The sequence below is a fragment of the Hyperoodon ampullatus genome (genome assembly GCF_949752795.1).
Source record: "Hyperoodon ampullatus genome assembly, chromosome: 1".
Lineage (NCBI taxonomy): Eukaryota > Metazoa > Chordata > Mammalia > Artiodactyla > Ziphiidae > Hyperoodon > Hyperoodon ampullatus.
In genome coordinates, this window is record NC_136914.1 from 145,310,863 (window position 1) to 145,334,861 (window position 23,999).

Here is a 23,999-nt window from a genome sequence, read left to right on the forward strand (position 1 = left end):
TAGAACCTAATCTGATCATCCTTAACTGTGTCTTAGTCCTCTTTGGAAATCTCACATGATTCAAAAAAGACAGGTTGGGGAAAGGAGAAAGGACGACTGCTTACTGGGTTGTAGGCCACTGTCTGTGGTGCTTCATTGCGTCAAGAAGGAACAGAGTCCAGTGGAAGAGGAGTTCTGAGCTTGAGTATGGCCTTTCCTTTCACTTGGAACTCTGTTTAACAGGAGTCTAGAAAGTAAATGTATCATTATCATGACTGATTTATGTCAAAACTATACACACTTTTTATTACAGGGTCATCCTTCAGTATCCGTGGGAGATTGGTTCCAGGACCCCTATATATACTGAAATCTGTGGGTGCTCAAATCCCTTATGTATAAAATGGTGTAGTATAGTCAGCTCTGTGTATCCTCAGATGCAGAACCCATCAATGCAGGATACGGAGGGCCTACTGTACTTAATTAAATGGATCATCAATTGACTAATGTGTCTGTGATTTCTTAAGTTGGTATTTAATGAACATTTTTATTAAATTCACCTCAGTGCCCAGAGATTAAAGCAGCATTTCCTAGTTTCTTTTCCTGTGGTTAATTAAGTCCTTTGAGATATGGTTGTGTACACTTTATGGTGGTTTACACATCTGTCTGTTCTATTAGTTTTTCAGACAGGAGACAGGAACAAAAAGGCACATGGTCATTCTTGCTGAGAATTTACCCTACTTTTCTTCAAGCAATAGCATGTAAAGCCAGCTAGGCTTTTGAGAGTTTTCCCTATGTGACTTAATTCTGTGCCCATTTCTAGACTTTGGAATGTAGTGTGCTTATATGTAGCTTTTATTTTTCTACTTTTTCAGATTTAAAATGCTTATTATCAAGCATTTATATGCTTGTATTAAACTTCTATAAATATATTCTGCTTTGTTTCAATTCAGTAGGACCAATGTCATGTTGTACATAAGGGAGATTCATAATAATCCCTTGAAATACTTTGCACCTTGCTGTTGGGTAACACATATGTTAATATTCTGTTGACATCATCTAAAACCCATAGGAAACCCCATTATATTTTTACCTCTAGAAAGTCAATCAGTAAGTGAAAACAAAACAAATAAAAACAGATTATCCATGCTTATGAAAGGAGATTTCAAACTGTGTGACTTTGGCCCATTATAAAAATTTGTAGAATTTTTGCATCAGCATTATTTCATTTGATTCCAACAGTTCCCCCCAAAATAGTAGTATTATACCCATTCTGCAGATGAAAAAGCTGAGCTCAAGTTTATAAAGCCTAGAAGTGGTAGAGCAGACCTTTCTGACCCAGTTAGTCGGACATGCCATTTTGGTATCCAGGTTCTCCCAGAGAGAGAGGGATGCTGAGCCCAATTTTTCTCTAGAAGACTCAGAGGAATACATGTACATTTTAAAGCAGTGACGAATATATACTTCAAATAATATTTCTTTTTGTTCACCATGCTGTACATTATATCCGTAAGACTTATTTCATAACTGGAAGTTCATACCTTTTGACCACCTTTACCCATTTAGTCATTAAATACATTTTTAATAAAAGAAATTGCAGAGATGTTTACAACTGACCTATTGCCAAAATTAGTGAAATATGTAACTGTGAGACTTACAGGAGAAATCACAGGCAAAAGTTATTTGGGATTGAGTACACTTGATTTGGGGGTTCAGTAGTCAGGAGTATGCTTCTATAAAAGAATATAAGTAGCCTGTTTTAATGTGTGTAAATACTTGAAAATTAAAAAGATGTCTAAGAAGATACATTTTTCATTTATTTTGGTGAATGTTAAGAAAAGTGATATAAATAATACTTACAGATTCTGCAACTTCTGACATCAAAAATGCACACCTACTTACAGCCGCGCCTGTTCTCTCTCCTTTCTCCCACATAGAGAAGGCTCCCTCCTCTTTCCTAAGAGCAGGCCTTCCACCCGTGTATCTCCTCCTGGTGAACACTTACACTGTAGGTTATCCCTTTTCTCCATTTGATATTTACCCGCTCACACTCAACAGGATTCTTTTCGTTGGTTTTAAACATCACGTTTCTCTTTCTATTCAAAGTCTTTCCATCTTGATTCCATATTCCCTTCCAGCAGGGACCCTTTCTCCTTCCCTGAATTGTCCATATGCCGGGTCTCCGTTTTTCTCACCACCAGTGCCCTCAGCCCACACTGACCAGGCTTCTTCCTCCCTCAGCCTTCCAGTGGTTCTCTCTCAGGTCACCACTGCTCTCCAGGTCACTAAGCCACTCAAGGCTTTTTGCTAGATCTTTGCAGCAGCATTAGGTGTTGCTGACAAGTGCCTCCATCCTGAAACATCTCTTCCTTTGGCTTCTCCAAATCCACCTAGCATCCTAGCCAGCCCTTTTCTTTTTCTTTTTTTGCACCTTATACTTTTTGCCAGTTATTAAATGTCTGAGTCCTTTCCATTGCTTCGCACATGCATTCTCCCTTTGCTGGGTTCTTCCTATTTGTGTCCTTCGAATCCAAGCTAAGTTATCGCATTACCAGGAAGCTGTCCCTTAACCCTGGAGGAGGTGAGCTCTCTCCGCTACATGCTCCAGTAGCACCGTGTCCTTCTCTGCTCTCACACTTATCAAGTCATTTTCCATTTCTATGGTGGTTGATTCATGGCGGACTCCACTCCCAGTCTGTAAGCTCTTTGAGGGTAGGCACTGTATCTGTTTTATTTCACTACATTATACTTAGTCCTTGCATAGTTCTTGGTACGTAAAGTGCTCAGAAAATTCTTTTTTCAAATGAATTACTTATCTCTATCAGAAGTTTCATTTTAGTTAAAAACTCATATCTAGGTTAATATGTTTTCTTTCACCAGAAGGTATTTCAAATGTACTTTAGTTTTTCATATAGATTCTATTGTAACAGTATAACAAACATCTTAAATTTTAAGTTTGATTTTATTAGCTAGGGTTCTCCAGGGAAACAATGAATAGGATGTGTGTGTGTGTATGTGTGTATATATATAAAGAGATTCCTTATAAGGAACTGGCTTACGTGATTGTGGAGGCTGACAAGTCCCAAGAGCTGCAGGATGAGTCAGCAAGCTGGAGACCAGGGGAAGCTGATGGCTGTAGTTCCAGTCTAAGTCTGAAGGTCTGAGAACGAGGATAATCAGTGGTGTAGTTCAAGTCTGAAGACCCTTAGGCTTGAGACACAGGAAGAGCCGATGTTTCAGCTTGAGTCCAAAGTCGGGAAAAAGCCAATGTCCCACTTTGAAGGCAGTCAGGCAGAAGGAAATTGCTCTTACTCCCTGACAGGTCAGGCTTTATTCTGTTCAAGCCTTCAACTGATTAGATGAGGCCCACCCACACTGTGCAGGGCAGTCTGCTTTACTTAGTCTACTGATTCACATGTTAAGGTCATCCAACAACACTCACACTGATACACCCAGAATAAGGTTTGACCACATATCTGGAAGCGCTGTGGTCCAGCCAAGTTGACACATGAACTATACCATCACATTGATCAAATAAAAAAATATCTTACAGTTTTCTACTTTCAATCTTTTTTCTGTCACATCAGCCTGTTGTGGTTGCCTTGTAATTTTCCTCAAATGTTGTAATTCACAGGGCATGTTTAATCCATGCCTAACTTTTCAGTACTTCCATGTGTTGAAGCTGCTTTTTCTGTCTGGTTTTCTGCAACTTTCCTGTAATGCCCAGTGTTCTAGCTAGGTTTGTTCTTTTCATAGCGCAAATATACCCTCTGTGGTGCTGTGACTTTGCTGATGTTGTTTTCCCTCCTTTAATAAACCCATTTTCTCAAGATCTTATCTTGTCCAAAACCCATCCAGCTTGTGAATTTCGAACACTGTTGTGAAATTACCTCCCAAAATTCTACAGCTGCTACTCTCTGTACAACTGTCTTGACCCTTTTTGTGCTTTATTGTAATTTAACCATTCTGTTCTGTTTCCACTGAGAACATTTAAAGTGCTTCAGGACAGGAACAAATATGGGTATTCTTGTGAATGTGAGTATTCTGCAGTACTGTGCACATTATGTGCTACAATAAATGTGTTGAATGAATATTCAGTTTCTTTAACAGGTTTCTGAATTAACTCTAGGTATGTTGAGTGGGGTATGCTTGGCCTGACTCTGGTCTTTCTAGGGAGCACATCTCCTTGTCTAATTTGTTCCCTTATTTCCCGTTGGTTGAAGTATTCGCACTTGTTGGCTAACTTTTGAATTCTTAAGAATTTGTTAGGGTTGGGAAATGGATTCTAGAACCCTTTTTGTAGTGAGTTTCACTTCCCTGAATGACATTCTTGCTTTTACTGTCTTATTAATTCAAAAGGAAATTGCATTTGTTTCCCTCTTACTTAGTTCAATTCAGCAGATCCTTTGTTGACACCCTTCGGTGAGCAAGGTGTGGCATCAGTATTGAGATTCATACAAAGAGGAATATACTAGAGTGCCTGCCCTCAGGGACCTGGGAGTCTTTGGGGAAGAGAGGAGACAGAAGAAGGGAGTGTGCTTAGCTAACGCTTATGCAGTTTAGAATGATGACTGTTTGGTGAATAATAATTTATATATAATACAGGTAAATAGTCCCTTCCCCGTGCACTTTACAGCCCAGTTGGGGATACAGCTAAATAAATAGAGATCAAGGGTAAATACTTTGAGAGGGCCAGCTAGATGGTTAGGGAGGAACGTTTGGGGGACCTGTAGCTCTGGCTTGCTTATATAATAATTTGGGTGAGACCCTGTTTTCTGATGTGATATGGACCAGTACTTGGTCAATTAATAGAAAAAGAATTATCATAGAATTGATATTTCAACCATTGTATTTTAACTTGTTTTAGAAATATACGTTTATTTGCCAGGTTTTTGATCTGTGACCAAATTCTTTTTGATTCTGCGTTTAGGTTCTCTCACTAGAGTTTGCTACCATATTTTTTTTCATAACCACTCTGTATAGTATCCAGTTTTACTAAAAGACACAAAGGTAAGGCTGTAAAAAAAACTGTCAAATTACACAAAGCAAAGCAATTATAAAAGATGGGAGGAAATCATAAAAATAGAAGGATTCTACACTCAGGTAGCTTTGCAAGTCTTTCCAAAACCTTCAGTTGATCTTCTTAGAAACTATTGAATTTTTTCTGACTCATATATTTTTGCTTTATGTAGTGTTTAGCTAAGTTACCTAATTACAGTAACTTGTACTAGTGGCATAAACCGGTGTGGGAACAAACACAACTGACCCTTGGGACTCAAGCAAGCAAGGCAAGTGATGAGGACAGGAGTGTGCAGGCAATCCAGGGAGCAGGCTGCTGACTGAGAGGATGTGGCCTTGGGCATCATTCGGCAGATTTTAGGATATGCAGAGTGTCAGGTAAATCTGGGAATCAGTTAATTGAAGGTCAGTTAAAAGCATTTCCAATATAAAATAGAGCAAAAAAGGGAATGAAATGTTGCCATTTGCAGCAACATGGGTGGACTTGGATGGCATTATGCTAAGTGAAATAAGTCAGACAGAGAAAGACAAATACTGCATGTTATCACTTATATGTGGAATTGAAAAAAAATACAACAAACTAGTGAATATAACAAAAAAGAAGCAGACTCAACAGATAAACCACAAACCTAGTGGTTACCAGTGGGGAGAGAAGGGGAGGGGTGGGGGAGTAGGAAGTATAAACTATTGGGTGTAAGATCGGCTCCAGGATGTATTGTGCAACATGGGGAATGCAGCCAATATTTTATAATAACTGTAAATGGAAAGTAACCTTTAAACATAGTATATAAAAAATAGAGCAACTGTACTGTAGGAATACAATATGCCTTCTAATCCCTTGTATATAAAATAGCTACCCTATTCTCCATAGCATTATCTTATTCTAGAATTTTTTGGCCTGTCAATATTGATAACTTACCTTTAAATAAAGTAGCTGAGGTATAGTAGTTTTTGTTTTTTTTTTCTGTGAAGAGCCAGTTTCTTAGGATCACATCACTTCTTTTCTATATAGCAAATTTTTCATTTAATTCTTCTCATCTTTTCTCTTGACTTTTTTTCTCTATGATGTCAGATTTGTTTCTTATGATGCTTCAAACATTACTATCTTTGCTTGAACTCCTCAAAGAAAGATACGTATATGTGTTAGTGATTTGTAATTGATACTCTTTGCTTATAGATTTGATTTTTTGTTTCATATAGTATCCCATTCCTAGGAATCATATTAAATTTTTTTTCTTGCTATGTGGCTAATTATGAGTTGTGATTAGAAAAGAGACAATTTTATTTGCATTTGTCTTCATTTTTCTTATAGGAACTTTAATGCACTTTAAACATGAAATTAGCTTATCCTGCACTATTCACTATTTTAAATACTATTTACCTTGATTGCGAGATGTTTTCTTCTTACTCTCAAAATAATTTTTAAAAATGTTATTTTGCTTAAATTATTGTAGCAGTCAACTTTTGCCAAGAAGACTGCTCGAACAAACAACCCTAAACTCTTAGTGGTTTATAGCAATGAAGATTTATTTCTTGTGCACACAAATATGGGCTGCTGGAAGCTGTGATTCTATCCACAGCTCCATTCCACTTGGTGTCTGAAGGAACAGCCCTTATCAGGGACATGCATTTTCCTGACAGAGGGGAAAGAGCAGTGACCCAAACTGAAGGCTTTCCCTTGGACATGGTTCACTTTGCTTCTAATCACATTTCATGGGTCAGTGCAAGTCACCTGGTCAAACCTGATACAGCATGCCCCCCACCTGCAGCACTCTGAGCCACATGGCTGCTTAGCACCGTCCTCCTCCTGGGAGGGGAGTGGTGAATAAATTGGAATGCTATGATCTGTCATAGTTATGTCTCATTTTAAGGATTTTTGGTTTTATTGTTAGTTCAAAATTAATAGATACAGTCAGTTAATTTTGCTGCGGAAATGATTTTTTTTCCTGATTTTTTTAGTTTTGTGTATGGAGCTCTATAGAAATGATGTTGAGACTGATACAGGATTTTAGTAAGGAAAGGTTAAGTGACAGGATATTAAATATGGAATTTTTACTATTTCATTATATTTTCTTTTCTCCACCTTCGTCACTTGTCTCCTACTTCTATTGATTATTGAGTAGAAGTCCAAACTTCCCCCGCCCCACACTGGTATAGATTGTTTGAATTTGTAAGACCAAGAGTTGTTTTGAAGATACTTCCTTTTGTGCTGATTACCCATTAGTCGTCTTAGCTAGATAATCTGGATTTTCGCAGCTTACTACCTTTTCAGTACAGTGAATTGGGCCTTTGCCAATTTAAAAATCGTGGTTTTTCTTACATAGTCCACATATGGACAGCAGTCTGCCAACAAATAAACAAATACCAAGTTAAGTTACAGACAGATGCAGCTGAAATACCAAGTCACCCATGGCCTCTTCTGGAGGATTAGTATTTCTTTGCAAAACAAGAGACAGTTACTTTTGCTGTTTAGAAATAGCAGAACTGAACCTCAAATGCATGAGTTCAGGATATCTATCCTAGTGAGGCGTGGTACTTCAGAAGGGACAATGGGCAAATTGTCAGAGGAAGTTGAGGTTTATACATAATGTCGGATGTCGAAGGGAGATAGGAAATTTAGTTACATCTCCTAGATATCCAGGAGTAAATGTTTTGAGATAGTGGTAGAATCAGAAAGGATTAGACTGGAAGGCATGTTTAGTTTATTTGGTCCTAACTGTGGTCACGGTACAGAAGCAGTCACATTGACAAAATCTTACCAAGTGATGGCTTACATTATCTGACGTAATTTCCAAGGAGGGGCCCTCTAACCTCACAAGGTTGTATATTCCAGCTTTTCCTTGACAGCCCAGTTAAATGGGTCTCTCCATTCCATTCCTTCCCGTAGAGTGAGGCCCGAGAGGAAAAGCCGTGATCACATCAGCACGTAGGCATACTTTTCCCTTCATATTCATTAACTCAGTTCTCATGAAGATGAGTTTATTTCACTTGTGCTTGAATCCAGCTCTGGTAGGAATGAGAGAATGAAGTTCACCTCAGTCATTTTCCAGAGGTGATAGGAGACTTGTCTAAGGGGAAAGAGCCCAAGAGTGGGAAAGCCAAAGCTGTCTTTTGACGGGGTATTATTTTTTTCTGCTTTATGGTTGAGGAAATTGAGGCCCACAGGGATATAAGGGAGATGCCTGCATAGCCGTAGAGTGGCAGAATAGTATCGGTTCCTAGATCCCACTATCCTCGTCCTCCTCCCTAGGCCTGGGTTCTTGCTCTGGAGCAGGGGCTGGGATTCCTTTGCCCACGGACTGATTCCTGTGGTGGAACTTCCCGGTCGGTGTGCTAAGGTACCCTGGTAAGTGAAGAATAGGTTCCTAGTATGGTATGAGATATCGATGATAGTATTTTTTTTCTTTTTTTTTTGCGGTACGTGGGCCTCTCACTGTTGTGGCTTCTCCTGTCGCGGAGCACAGGCTCCAGACACGCAGGCTCAGTGGCCACGGCTCACGGGCCCAGCCGCTCCGCGGCATGTGGGATCCTCCCGGACCGGGACACGAACCCATGCCCCCCGCATCGGCAGGCGGACCCCCAACCACCGCGCCACCAGGGAAGCCCTGGTGATAGTATTTTTATTTACACTAAGTTAACGCATTCAAAATTCATGACAGTTGAATACGGCTGTTCATATGGCTATTCTTCTATACTTTCTGAATTCAGAAATGATTCTTTTAGTGCATACGAACTTTGGTGGAGCCCCCGCCTCAAGAGAATGCTCTGTAGTGGCCGTACCACATGGCACTACCTCTGACTTTCCTGTTGAATCATCCCAGTCAGATTATTGCTTTTTTCTGGATTTGTTTGTCTTCATTACATAAGTTTGTTTAGGAAACTCTGACACTCAGAATTCTCAGAGACGTTTTTGTGTGTGTAAATTTGCGTGTAAATCTGAATTCCATAATACGTGATGTTATCACAGTGATGACTCTAATAAAATCCAAGCCACCACTATTTTTTTCAGCTTTCTCAAGAAACATTAGAATTCTATGCTTTTGTTATCAGAATGCATTGGCTGTCCAGAGGAAGAGCTTTGCAAGTAGTTTATTACCTAAAATAAATTTTTTTCCATTGGGGATTTTGAATGGCTCTTACTTTGCAGATGTGTTGAAGAATAGAAATTAGCTTTAGGGAATTCCCTGGTGGTCCAGTGGTTGGGACTGTGTGCTTTCACTGCCGAGGGCCTGGGTTCGATCCCTGGTCTGGGAACTAGGATCCCACAGGCTGAGCTGTACGGCCACAAAAGAAAAAAAAGAAAGAAAGAAAGAATAGTAATTAGCTTTAAAACGGCTGAATTGACTAATACTCTTAGGCCCCTGAGTGAAGGACCACATGAAAATACATTTATACATACAGAGAAGATACATTTTTTAAAAAAAATAGGATTTACTCTTTTTTTTTTCTTAATTTATTTAGGGCTGTGTTGGGTCTTCGTTTCTGTGTGAGGGCTTTCTCTAGTTGTGGCAAGCGGGGGCCACTCTTCATCGCGGTGCGCGGGCCTCTCATGGTCGCGGCCTCTCTCGTGGAGCACAGGCTCCAGATGCGCAGGCTCAGTAGTTGTGGCTCACGGGCCCAGTTGCTCCACAGCATGTGGGATCCCCCCAGACCAGGGCTCGAACGCGTGTCCCCTGCACTGGCAGGCGGATTCCCAACCACTGCGCCACCAGGGAAGCCCCAGAAGATACATATTTAAAGCAAAAATGTGTAGTTGGTGTTTTAGTTTGAATCCTTAGGAAGAATTATTATTAAATAGAGTAACATCTGTGAACTCTTGAGGGAAAACTTCATCACCTTGTTCTCCTCTTTGACCCTTCTCCTCCTCCCACACTCCATATACAGTCTGTCAGGAAATGCTGTCAACTTCTCTTCACATCACACTCAGAATCTGATTCCTCCTCACCATCGCCACTGTTTCCCTGCCATAATCCTCCCATGTCACCACTGTCTGTGACCTGGACTACTGTAATCGCCTCCCACCAAAAGTAAATGAAGGCAAATATCAGTGAACTTTTTATTAGTAAGTGCTTTTCTTCTGTAGACACAAGCATATTAGTGTTCTCTTTTACTATGCATATTTGTAACATATTAAGCAACTATTATGAGTATAGCTTATGCTATGGGGATACATGGCAATTCTTGTTCACTTCCTTGAGGAAACCATCTTTGGGGAGACAAGAGGAACACATGAATGTCATTGATTACATGAATTAAATGATGAAAACCACAGAAATAAATTACAGGTAAGTGTCCAATTGAAGAACTCCTGGAACCTACATGAATTTAGTAGATTAGAAAAGGTTTCATGGAGGGTGAACGTGAGCTGTGTCTCAGATGCTGCTGAGGAGTCGTAGCCGGGAGGCTAGGTGGCATCTTTGCAGTTGCACTAAGGAGGAATGAGTTCAGTGTTTTCTGAGAGGTAGTGTACCAGTTTGACTGAAGAACAGAAGGCAGGTTAACTTGAAGGAGAGTTGGGGATGAGAGAATGAAGTGTGGGTTTAGATTACCAGTTGGTAAGCCATTGGAGCCATATTTGGGACAGGACTGGTACCACATGCTGAGAATCCTGAGCTGTTGGATACTGTGGGAGGGGGCAGTAAGTATTATTGGTTTTTTTTTTTGGCTGCACCGTGTGCCCTGTGGGATCTTAGTTCCCCGACCAGGGATTGAACCCGTGCCCCCTGCAGTGGAAGCACGGAGTTTTAACCACTGGATGCTAGAGAACTCCCAGGAAATCTGTTTTTTTTTTTTTTTTTAATTTTATTTATTTGTTTGTTTGTTTTGGCTGCGTTGGGTCTTTGTTGCTGCACACAGGCTTTCTCTAGCTGCGGTGAGTGGGGACCACTCTTCGTTGCGGGTTTCTCATTGTGGTGGCCTCTCCCGCCGTGGAGCACAGACTCTAGGCGCCACAGGCTTCAGTAGTTGTTGCGCACGGGCTCAGTTGCTCCGCGGCATGTGGGATTCTCCCAGACCAGGGCTCGAACCCGTGTCCCCTGCACTGGCAGGCAGATTCCCAAACACTGCACCACCAGGGAAGTCCCAGGAAATCTTAAGGAGAGCTTAGAGTGTGCTTTGGAGAGCATGATGGGTGTAGCTAGAGTGACTCACTGTCCTGGCTTGCCCAGGACTCTCTCAGCACTGAAAACCGCATGTCATGGAAACCCCTCAGGGAAAGCAGATGGTTGGTCACTTAAGGTATAGTATAGATCAGACAAGCAATTGGTACCTGAGGTCCAAACCAGAGTAAAACATTAGCACATTAGCAAGTGAACAGAGCATGACAATCAGAAATCCAGAGCATTTCAGAGCTCTGGTAGGCAGGCAGTGGAGTTGAATTATATTTTGGCTAACAGCAGTTCAGCCAAATGAAATTTAGCATTGTCATAGCAACTTAGCTTATGTGACAGTCTAATTGAAACAAATTTTGAAAAATAAATATTTTAATCACTGACTTTCAAGTTTTATTTAATAGTAATACTAATAATGATAGCAGTACTTATCATTAATGAATACTTAACTTGTGCCAGGCACCTTGCTATATTTTATAAATATTCTCACCTTTAATCCTCACAACCAGCCTGTGAGATAGGCAGCATTATTTTCTCCATTTTATAGGTGAGGAAACGGGTGGTTTGAGAGATTAAACTGTTTGCTCAGTTCCACAGCTAATTAATCATAGAAGGAGACTTGAACCCTGGCCATCCCAAAGCTCTTACTTACTTTTTAAGTACCAATTCCTGGTGTCACGGAACCTGGTTTGTTTATTATTTATTTTTTCCTTTTACTACAAAAATAATACTTGTTAACTCTAGAAAAATTGAAACCCGTGGGCTAGCAGGAGACTATGCAAAATACAGTTTCCTCTGTTTAAAAACAAAGTCTGTTGACACCTTTGTTCATATCTTTTTCTTTGGGGGACACATTGATATATGTTTTTTTTCTATACAAATGACATTTGATAAATCTTTTAAAGCCAATTGTTAGGCATTTATCCTTTTTCAACTTATTTTGTTGGATGTTTAGGCTGTTGTAACTTTTTGATACTACAAACAGCTTACAGTAGACATAATTAGCTGAAGACAATATACAAATAAAATAAAGCAAAATGAAACAAGACTGGAAAACACAAAAAATTCATAATGATGGACAATAATGCAGGAGATGCATAACAGTTGTAAAATCACTCTCTGTTGTATCTGGATCACCAATACAGTGAAAACCAGTGACTAAGGAATATTTGCTTTTGAACACACCATGATGTTGAACAGCTTTCTTTCAATTAAAGTTGAATTTTCAGCGAAGTCACCTAGAGCCCGTGACAAGAACCGTAAGCAGGACCCCAGCCCCCAAGCAAAGTCCCAGGAAGGCGCTTAATCCCTAAAATGTAAATGCAAGGAGTGATTCTGCTAGGAGGAACTGTGTTCAGGGGAATAAGCCACAAACCCAATGACCAGAAGCCATAGCTGAAATAAAGAGAAGTAAATGTAAGGATCAGAATATTAAAACAGTTATCAAAGCTGGAGGTCATGGCCAGCCTAATGACAACTGGGAGTTGATGCTCAGTCCCATAGTGTTGGGTCAATGCTGTTTAAATCCTTCTTGCCAAAGGGCTGGAGATTGGGCCTGGGATGAACCTACAGGTGGGGAAAATCACCTCAGAGAGTTTCAGAGAGCTCCAGGGATTAGAAATCTGGTAGGTTCTGACAATCAGAGGTTTTGAAGAAGGAGAATAATATAATGAAAGGTTGTTGAGTGATTAAATCAGTAAGGAAGCAATTTAACAGGATACTTCTTACAATAATTTTATTGTGGTGGCAAATGAAAAGGAAGAGGCTCTTGGTCTGGGTAGTGGTAGGAATTATATGTAGAGAGATATCTAGATATCTCCATTTAGTAAATAGATTGGAGCAATACCTGTCATGACATTCCTCTTATCACATGTTTGGCATACAGATAGAACATGTACTTGATCCTTGGAGCTTGTAATGCAGCCATTACTTTTATTAAATTGAAGTTTTAACTGGTATGTTAAAATTTTCTTTTATTACAGAACCCCTAAATAGGCATGTTGTGTCTTATGAATGCCATTTAAGTTAATGCTATCATGTTTTACAATTAAAAATTATTATCTTCTCTTGGTGCTATGAAGGTCATTCATTATAAAATGAATGACTAATATGCTGGAAAGACATTTCAGTTAACTTTCTTGGATATTGATCAGGTAACCACTGAGATTTATGATTATTTTCTGAAATCTTCATTAGGTGAGCCCTTTGTTGCTTTGGTGACTCTTTTAGCAAGTAGTTTCCAAAAACCTGGAAAGTGCCGCTTCTGAGTTAATTGAAAAAGAAATCTTTCTTTTTTTTTTTTTTTTGCCATATGTGGGCCTCTCACTGTTGCGGCCTCTCCCGTTGCGGAGCACAGGCTCTGGACGCACAGGCTCAGCGGCCATGGCTCACGGGCCTAGCTGCTCCGTGGCATGTGGGATCTTCCCGGACCGGGGCACGAACCCGTGTCCCCTGCATCGGCAGGCAGACTCTCAACCACTGTGCCACCAGGGAAGCCCAGAAATCTTTCTTTTGCTGAGTGTCCACATTAGTTTTTGTTTGTTTTTTTTGCATTAAAAGTAACAGTTGTATAGAAGTTAACTGTGTTTTTAATTAGAAATAACTTTCTGTGTTTCTGGAGGTATGAAATTCATGAACTTCCAAGAATGCTGTAAAATATTACAGGAACTTCATTTAATTAACTGCAGCTAATGGTTAAATGTGCTTCATTGCTTTGAACTTCTGAATCAGTCCTCCCTTACACAGTATTTGATAAATGTGATCATAATTTCTGTCTCATCCATGGAATTTTCTAATATTTATTGTTTTTAAAATTGCATTTTAAAATTGCAAAGTAATCTTTGTTGTAAGAAGAAACTAAAACAGTATTCAATATAGACTCCTACTTCTCCCAGCCTCAAAATCATAACTTTATAACAGTTTGATGCATATTTTCCAGTTTTTCATGGGGTTCTGCTTGTGTATACATACATATATATACATGCATACATTCATTACAGATTTCTCCTCCTCCTCTTCTGTCTCTCCCTCCCTCACCTAGGTGCTATGATATTGCCAAAGGAGAGGAGGCTTTGTTCTGTGTTCTTTGCTTTATTGGATTTCACTCCTGGGTGGAGCTTTTTGTCCTTCTTCTTTCCCTCACTTGCCCACCGCAGTTCAGGTTATGCTTTGCTTCTCTTTATCCTCAGCAGCCAAGCTAGGAGCCCTCCCAGAACAAATCCTCAACTGTGTAAAAGACATCAATTCAGGGTGTTTCTCCTGGGGACTGCCGGCTAAGCAGCCCCAATTCTGGCTTCCCTGGTAATTGGCCCCAGGCCCAGGGGGGCTTTTTGTATCATTGGTTCCAAGTATGAAGTTTCTCTGGGGTTTCCTTGGGTTATTCTTTGCTGCATTCCTCTTCTCAGTCTGTTATGGGTTGAGATTTCTTCTGTGTTAGCAACCCTGGCTAATTTCTTCTCCTAGAATTTTCTAAAAAATGGTGGTATGTTAAGGGTGGGACTTGCTTTCTTCTTTCTTCTGTCATTTTAGTGGGATTTAGGTACACGTGATGACCCAGTCAATGTTTTGAACCTCCCAGGTACCTAGTCTTTTTTCTATTCCCGGCCCAGCTTTTTGGAAATTCTTTCAGGGTTCATTTGCAATTCCTCTGGTTTGTGTTATAACTTGAAAGTTTTCTTCTTCTTTCAGTTTTGCATTTTATATTAATCATAATTAAATCATTGATATCTCATTGCTCTCTGTTTGGGTTCAGAAATGACACCATTACTTAACAGATTTATTTTCTACTGCATTTATGGACCTCCACAAGGTGTTACTGCATAAAGCCAATTAATGATGCAAAATTTAACTTTTAGAAATTTAAATAATTATCCTTATTTCATTTGATAGGTATAAATGTCACTATCTTTAATATATATTTGTAGTTTCTTTGCCAGGTGACTAAATATTGTCAGTTTCCTTTTTCAGTGTTCAGATCAAGTGGATATATAAAAAACGGAGTAGTGGGCTTCCCTGGTGGTGCAGTGATTGAGAGTCCATCTGCCGATGCAGGGGACATGGGTTCATACCCCGGTCCGGGAAGATCCCACATGCCGCTGAGCAGCTGGACCCGTGAGCCATGGCCGCTGAGGCTGTGCATCCGGAGCCTGTGCTCCGCAACGGGAGAGGCCACAGCAGTGAGAGGCCCGCGTACCACAAAACAAACAAACAAACAAACAAAAAAAACGGAGTACTAACTTTTCATGAGCACATGATACTCAGTGTGTCTTAAAAATGATTTCTTAGTTACTATCAGAAATGAATGGTTTAGCTTTTTTTTATTATTGAGATATATTGGTCATATAACAGCATATATTTTAAATTTTGTCTCAGGAAGGAGAAAACATTTTCTATTTGGCAATTGAAGATATAGAAACAGATACAGAGCTTCTGATTGGCTACCTGGACAGTGACATGGAGGCCGATGAAGAAGAACAGCAAATTATGACAATGATCAAAGAAGAGGAAGGTAAAAATTCTAAAGGACAATCAACAACTGGCAGAAAAGGTATTACCTCTAATTGATGGTCCGAGAGAATGAAAATTGTAGGAGAAATAAAGTTTGAACTGTACTTGATTATAATTGCAATATAATAGGGTGTTCTCAAAATAAAGTTAGTTTTTGTCAGAACTCTTGGAGGATATTCAGTTGTGTGCCTCTCTTCCAGCAGGAAGGGAATGATGGGTTGGGGTGGGTGATGGATGTGCCCTGTAGGACTGCCAAGGTCGGCGGCAGCTCCCAGCTTTCACTGCTCTCACTGGTGGGTAGCTAGTAATGAGAATTTTTGTACCCTAGCCCCGAGTCTGCCATTCATCCATGTTATAACCAGGCAGGTCACTAACTCTGAGACTTTACTTTCTCATCTGCACATGGGGAAAGGTGAGTGCAGAGGTCCTGCTGGGCCCTGTGGGATTATTCCTGGGCCTCACTCTTAAGATCCTTTGAGAATCTGGAGCATCTGGAAATCTTTCTTTGTTCTGATCATAGGGGCCTACAGCATTGCTGGGTTATTCTAGTAGGGTAACCAAAAATATGTGATGACCATAGGTAGACTTGCTTAAATCAGCCCTGCAATCTAGGAGATAGATGTCACTTGTTTGTCATCTGCCAGGGAATAATCAGTTGTTATTAGGGCTTGTTTCTGTTATGTTGTGTTTTACTCCTGATGGGGTTTGAGGGAAATTTGAATGCTCTTAAGGGTGTTCACATTTTGTAAAAGGTTGATACTTACTATAGAGAATTTTTCCATTTTGCGTAACAAAGCCACTTCAGAAGTGACACTGGTTTCTTTAGTCACTGTGGTATTAATGTCTTTTATATGAATTTTCTATTCTAACTGTATCATTGTTGAAAAAGTATGAGTATTTCCCAGTATTGCCAGATTATGCTTTTGTTTCTTTATTTTAGTTGGAGTATTTAAAAGGAAGATGAGGACAGGCTATCTGTTTTGTCTTTCCAAATATGCATTATGCTGTTTGGAATGTCAGATTTGGGGTGATGGGAATTGTTTCTGTACTATTCTGTGTTTTCTTTATTTTTGTATTTATTTTCAGCGTTGCCCCCAGGGTACGGTATTACTGTGTCCACTATTTTACCTTAAAAATAAGTCTCCTACTTATTACCACCCTGATTTTTCTTTATTTAGTTAACAAAATATCAATTTCTATTACTTTTGTAAGAAGAATCAACAGAAACTTACACAGATTCTTATAACATAGGAATCGTGTGCTTATATTGTTGATATTTTTATTTTAGAATTCATTTTTGTTTATAAAAGCAAAATACAAAACCCAAAAAACAAATAAAAAACCCCCAAAACAGAAGCAAAATCAGCCAAACAGTGATCAAAAGAAACAAAGAATCCACTCAAATGTCAAACAGTGGAGAGTTTGGTTAAATAAGTAAATTATGGTACCTTAAGTTTAAAAAATATTTGACTTGAGAAAATATTAAATGGAAAAAAGAGCGTTACATGAAATTGCATAAAAAGTGTGATCATAAAGTTTCTTAGACTGCGCATAAAATATGAATTCCCAAAAGACAACTCAGGCATGGAAATAGATTACAGCAGTTGTCTCTTCATGGTGGGGTTATTGGTGATTTTTATTCTCTTCATATTTTCTGCATGTTATCTAAATCTAACCTTGGGACTTCCCTGGCGGTCCAGTAGTTAAGCCTTCTCCTTCCAGTGCAGGGGGTGCGGGTTCGATCCCTGGTTGGGGAGCTAAGATCCCATCTGCTTCGCAGCCAAAAAACTAAAATGTAAAACAGAAGCAATATGGTAACAAATTCAATAAAGACTTTAAAAATGGTCCACATCAAAAAAAATCTTTAAAAAAATTAATCTTATTTGATAATCAGAAAAAATATGTAATTTAAGTAGCACACTTTGAAAAATCTGGGTAGAGCCATGACAGTCCATATAGGACTGACAGCCAGAGGGACAGTGGAGCCTCACTCCACCTACTGTAATGAGTGCTGTTTTTGTGACCTTGGCCTTTTTTCACATATATGTGAGATTCCCCTTGGTAATTCAACATAGTTCCCCTTGGTTGGGTTTTTCTCTTTTTGCAGCTAGAAGTGAACTCAAGATGACCCGTTTCAGGGAAGACTTTGGCGTTGCAATTCAACATTTGTTATAACTCTTTGATGTGAAAAGTTAATGTTACAGGGTAAATTAAAAATTGATTTTGATTTTGTATTAATTTGGTGAAACACAAGTTAAATGATTTAAAAAATAATGTATTGTTCTAGTAACACTTCCTATTATTTTTCATGGGCAACCTATTCATACTCATAGAGATAATAAAAATTTATTAATCTGGTACCATTAAGCACAATTAATTTTGATTTTAAAATGAGGGCAAAACTGAGCAGTTCTTGACTCTTCATTTTTGTCTAACAAATCTGCTTGCTTGTAAATATGCAGATCGCTTTGGCTGTAAAGAGGACTATGCCTGTCCCCAGTGTGAATCGAGTTTTACCAGTGAGGAAATTCTTGCTGAGCATCTTCAGACATTGCACCAGAAACCCACAGAGGAGAAAGAATTTAAGTGCAAGAGCTGTGGGAAGAAATTCCCAGTTAAACAGGCTTTGCAAAGACAGTGCGTACATTCAAGAGTATATCTAAAATTATAAGCTGACATGTTGTTTAACTGTTTCATTCAGTTTGTCTTATAGTTTCTAACCTGTGTGCGTGTGATGGTGTGTGTATAGAAATTAAGCATTCTCTATTGTCACTGTCATAAACTTTTCGTACTATAGTACGTTGGTTTTTGAAACATTCTGATTATGAAGTTTAACAAGTAAACATTGTTTATGCTAATCAATCTTTGTCCATTTAATAACTTGCCATTAAATATTAAGCTCATTGGTGTACTAATTTGAAATCTGATATGCATAATTTAGCTAGTGCTTTGAGGTGGCAGATCAAGTTTCAGAGGTCTGCATTTGCTATTCCCTCTGAAATCTGTAAAAAAAAAAAAGAAAAGAAATAGTTTAAGAAATGGAGAGAGTTCAGAGTATGAAGAATACAGGGCCATTTTGGGAAGCACTGTTTATTTCCTAGCAATGTTGGAGAAATAATTTAAAGATGAATATGTACAAGATATGATGATGAAATGAATTAAATGGTCCCAATCATTGCTCTGCACCCTTTATTATTTTAAATATATTAACAGCATATTAAGTTATCCTTTTACTTAAGTATTTTACAGTATCATGAATTATTAAAAATGAGAAAGTGGATACATATATTTACAAACTTATTTTTAACAGAATGTCACCTTGCATATGAGCAAGAAATCTTTAACATAGGCTTAATGTTTCATTTTTTAATTCATTAAAGTAAAATTCTGAAACATCCTGTATTTCATATTAAGACAGTTTTCATATATGCATCCACTTTTGCTTATGAAATTTGAGATGAAAAATTTCTGTTCAAAACTTAAACTTAAAACTTGGAAATTCTCTTATACACTCTTTAAAAAACCAAGCAAGGGCTATATAGTTTTTAATGAATAGATTTTAAAACTGCATTCTAGTCAGCTTTTATTCAATTTAGTATTATATATTCTACACCAAACATACTTTTGCTGAGCTGAGTCTTACAGTTAAACTGTAGGTGCTACTTAAAAGTTTAAAGGGCAAAAGGCAGAATGAAAAGAGAGATCATGAATGTGACTTTATTCAAAGTAGAGATATTTTCATAAGTTTTTGTCTTAGACTTCCAGTTTTTGTTTTTTTTCTGTTTCCCCTCAGTGTTCTTCAGTGCTCAGCAAAAAGCAGTCTGAAGGATTCTTCACGAAGTTTTCAGTGCTCTGTTTGCAATTCTTCCTTCAGTTCAGCATCAAGGTTTTGTATCTGAGTTATCAGATGGCTGTTATATAATTGCGGGTCATTATTGGCCTGCATGCGCTTTCATGCTTCTTAGTGATTTAGTATCATATGGCTACAGAATTTCAGTGCTTTCCTTCCTACCTGCCTAGGTAACACTTGTAATGACCCTGAAACTCTACTGGGGAGCATGCATTACAAAAGCCAGCCTGGATGTTAGAAGTTTGTAGGTGTCTTCATTTCTTCTCCCTGTTTCCCATTCCTGGTTTTCTTGTAGTTTTGAGCAGCACCAGGAGACTTGCCGGGGAGATGCCAGGTTTGTGTGTAAGGCTGACAGCTGTGGAAAGAGACTGAAGAGCAAGGATGCCCTGAGAAGACACCAGGAAAACATCCACGCCGGTGAGAACTCATCAGAGGGTTGTTTTTAAAGGGGCTTCCTCTCCCCAGGCCACAGCGATCTGTTTTTAATTCTCACTCTTGAGGAGAGAGCTTGCTTTTCCATTGTATTTCACACAGATGTAGAGCTCTGGAAATGGAATTTTTTTCTTTCACTGAGCACTATTTCTTTTTGATTTCAGCAATATTCGTCATTTCTCCTATCTCTGAATTAATCATAACTGGAAACCTAAGCTAGAATCTAGTTGTGCTTGGTAGCCAGATGCATTAAGAATTAATGTTTTAAATAATAATATTTTAGCATGTGAAATTTCTCTTTTAGTAGATATATTTTAAAACTGTTAAGTGATGCCCTTCTGCCTTAATATTTTTACAGTAAAATTCCATTTTTAAAAATCCTTATATTTCTTCTATATTGGAGAAAATTACTGGCTACATTTTAACATGCTAATTGAATATATTTGGATTTATAGAGTAGCTACTATTTGAATTCCTTCTAATGGCTAGCTAAACAGTAAGACAAATAGAAAATTTGTCGCTTAGATTTCATCTGCTTAGCACATGGTAAATGTATTTTGACTTTAGGGGTTGAATCTGTTGCACTAAATCGAACAGATGACTATTGTCAGAGTTAATGTTTTATTTCTTCAGTGTCTTTTCCTTAAAGGAGGCTGAGGTTCATGGCACTCCTCTTATCCTTCTGTAGTTACATTTTTCTCATGTGTTTGCTTTTGCTGTTGGCTTCTGGGTGGAAATGTCTTTCTGCATATGAGGAAAGTGTTATTTCTTTTCTCCTATCCTGTTTATTCTCACATTCAGGAGAAAAGAATAACCGGTACTCAGTTTCTGTTTCCTATATTTGTTCATTGTCCAAAAAGTGTCTCTTTTAATGCTAGTTACAACTTCGCACCACCAGTTTGGGCTGCACACTCAGTACAAGCCATATTTGAAAGCTCAGGGTAGCAGAAGGTATGGGCTTATGAAATGTGGCTTCAGAATGGTGCACATCACTTGGACTTCACAGTGTTCTGATTTCTTTCTTTCCTTTTGAAGGATATAGAGAAGATGACATTTTTCTGAATTCTTTATACTTGGGCCTTTCCTATCTTTGCAAAAGGCAATCACAACTTTTTGATAGACCTGTCTCTTCCTAGTTTTTGTTTTTTTAAAGCTGTTATGTTTAAAATGCTGTTCTTAATTTTCTCCATCTTGTCTGCAATGTATTATAACAAATCTTTCATGTCATTTTTAAAGTTAACTTTGCTGAACTAAGTAAAAAACCAGATGCACACTGAAACTCTGGAAACTTGCATTCTTGTTATTGGGCATGTGGTCTTCAGACTGTGCTAGAAGCATAATTTCTTTGAGGCTTCTTGTAGTTGGTCTTGGATATTAAAGTATTACTGATTTTGAAAACTTATGGTGATTTTGTAGGAAATAATTTATAAAAGGAAGTTTTTTATTTTTCTGTGTTGTAGATCATATAAAATATGAAATTTACTGTATTTCAGCCAGAGATCACCATGCATACTTTTTGCTGGAATTGATACTCAACCAGTCATTCATAGCCCCTCTCTTGCTTCTTCCCTCATGTCTGTGAGCTACACAGACATTTGGGGAAAGAATATTCCATATTCAGAATAGCGAAAAAAGCAGTGTTTATACACATGGTCGTAGAACGCTTTACTGTAGAAAGACAAAGGTATTCAAGGAAAGAGAAGATCTTGCAGCTTTTACCACTGACAATGACAAATGTTCCTTGTTAGATGATATGAATTGAAGATGCTGAGAAGAGAGAAGCTGAATTTTTAAATATGGATCACATTTTTCCATAGAAACTGTAGCATATGGTGGGTAGGTTCTCAGACTGGCTCCTAGAAGCACACTTAACCCACATAGTGCTGAAACGCGCAGTACTTAAGTGACTACGTATTCAGTACAGTTGTATTAATTTTCAGTGCATCTCCTACCTTTGTAAGTAATGTGTCCCTGACTGTTTTTGAAAGCTGAATCAGAAAGTCAAATGTCAGACTTAATCTGAATATAGTAAAACTAAAATGGTATAAAGTCTAGCTGTGGCTTTGTAGATGCTCTTGTCCTTGAACCTGGGGAAGCTTGTAGGGTTACCTTCCAGTTACTCAAGAAGAAACAGTGAAGGGTCTAACTTCCTTAATTCACCTTAACCATCTTTCTCTTTTGATTTCGATTCTGTGGATGCTGACATAGAGATTTTGTATTTATGGAAAATAACATTTATCTACATTCTCAGGCAAACAGTCATAAACTTTTCCCATGTTTCTTCTCTGAGGAACTAGGATTCCAGTCCTAGGATGAAGAATGGAAGCTATAGGAGGAGAGAAGAGATTGAAGAGTAGGGATGGGGGTTTGGTGTATTGCCTGTGATTCTAGCTGGAGGAGCCATGGCAGGAGTATTGGGATAAGGTGAAACAGGTGGTTGTGGAAATGTCGCTTCTCTTTCTCTTCTCTCCCTCAAGCCTGACCTACCTTCTGGGAAAGAATAAGGTCTAGTCTCAGAGAGCAGCTGATTGGAGGGATAAGCTAGGGAAATAGAGGATTGTGGATTAAAGGAGGGAAATACCAGCTGGTGCAAGCTGGAAAAGAGGGAATATTCTTTCTCAGTGGCCCCTCATATATAATAGATATGGATAGAGAATTGATGACCAAATGCATGCTGTCAAATGCATGCTGTCAGATATTCATTTTGCTTGGGAGAATTTTCTCGTTTAATAGCCATATTACTTGTCAATCACCAAGAACATTTTTTTGGCTATACTATTTGGCATGCTAAAAATAGTGCATTATATGAAATCCGTATCTTGAATGATAAGACAAAAATTAATATTTTCCTTTTTCTGAAAGCGTTCCTCTCTCGTAAACACAGTCTTTTAATAAAGTCATTTTGTAATCGTGTTTTCTACTGATTTTAGATTTCTTTCAAGAAAATAGAGAAGTAAGGTAGTGGATGAGATTGAGGTTTTGGCAGGAATAGCCATGGATTAGTCATTTTGGGGGCCAGGCAGTGGATACATGGTGGTTCATTTTATTATTTGTTTACTTTTTGAGTATTTGCAATCAATCAATTAAAAATTGAAAAACCATTCTGTGGTTATTTATGGTAGTGCAGATGATATTGTTGTTATATCATATTTGAAAATCTTGTTTTATTGAGTCTTGTTTTTTATAACCACTGTGAAATTTTAAATTTGAAATGGTCTACTATAATTATAATCACTCTTTAAGAAGACAGAATTGAGCTTTGTTTTGATTTGTAAAATAATATGAATGCCAATATGTTTCATTGTTCTTGATTTTACCTTATTCTGGTTTTTAACATTAATATGATAAATCATATACTCTCAGATCTTGCAGGCTGATCAAGTCTAGTGCTGAAAAGAATAATCTGTGAATTCCATTTTTAAAAATCCAGCTGATTAAATCAAATATTATGTTAAAATTTAAAGCAAGTAGCAAAATCAACTTATGAGTTAATAAATACAGTTTTTCTTTTATGTACACATTTGATTAATTTTAATTTTTCATGGAAGTGTGCTTTTCTCTTTTAATACTAAATTAGTACATGGAAAGGTGAAAGGCCCATTTTATATATGTAGAAAGTGGTATACTAAGCTGAATATTCCTCAGATTTTGAAAGCGTTTAAAATGTAGCCTCTTCTTTATCTGAGTTTAATGGATATATCTACAACACTGAAAATTTTGGAGTTGTAAGTGAAGATGAAATACCTGTTTAGAAATTATAAATCACCTACAAACACTGTATCTAATACTCCTCTTAATATTCTCATATAAATCATGGTGGTATTTTATTTTATTTTGTTTGTTGTTTTTGTTTAGGGGATCCTAAGAAAAAACTCATATGTTCAGTGTGCAATAAAAAGTGTTCTTCAGCATCAAGCCTGCAGGAACATAGGAAGGTCAGTAAGATAAAGACTAATGCTCATCATAGTGTAAGATCTTTTAGTCATTTATAGCGTTGGCCATGAAAATTTTTAGCCGATTTTTATATTGTAAAGACAGAGTTTTGTCATTAATTTAACTACTAACATATTCTAAAATGCAAGACTGGGGGCTTCCCTGGTGGTGCA

General features: G+C 38.1%; 1 protein-coding gene across 2 annotated transcripts in view; it reads left to right on the forward strand.

Annotated features, from left to right (window-relative positions):
* The window catches only part of PRDM5 (PR/SET domain 5), a gene marked incomplete at both ends in the record, with an annotated part of 204,797 nt that overhangs the window by 79,083 nt on the left and 101,715 nt on the right, over positions 1–23,999 (forward strand). For both annotated transcript variants that reach the window (XM_079706169.1, XM_079706170.1), the window contains 4 exons: positions 15,477–15,651; positions 18,074–18,248; positions 19,757–19,878; positions 23,749–23,828. In XM_079706169.1, the coding sequence (XP_079562295.1) occupies positions 15,477–15,651; positions 18,074–18,248; positions 19,757–19,878; positions 23,749–23,828 (552 nt within the window). The remainder of the gene's footprint in view (positions 1–15,476; positions 15,652–18,073; positions 18,249–19,756; positions 19,879–23,748; positions 23,829–23,999) is intronic.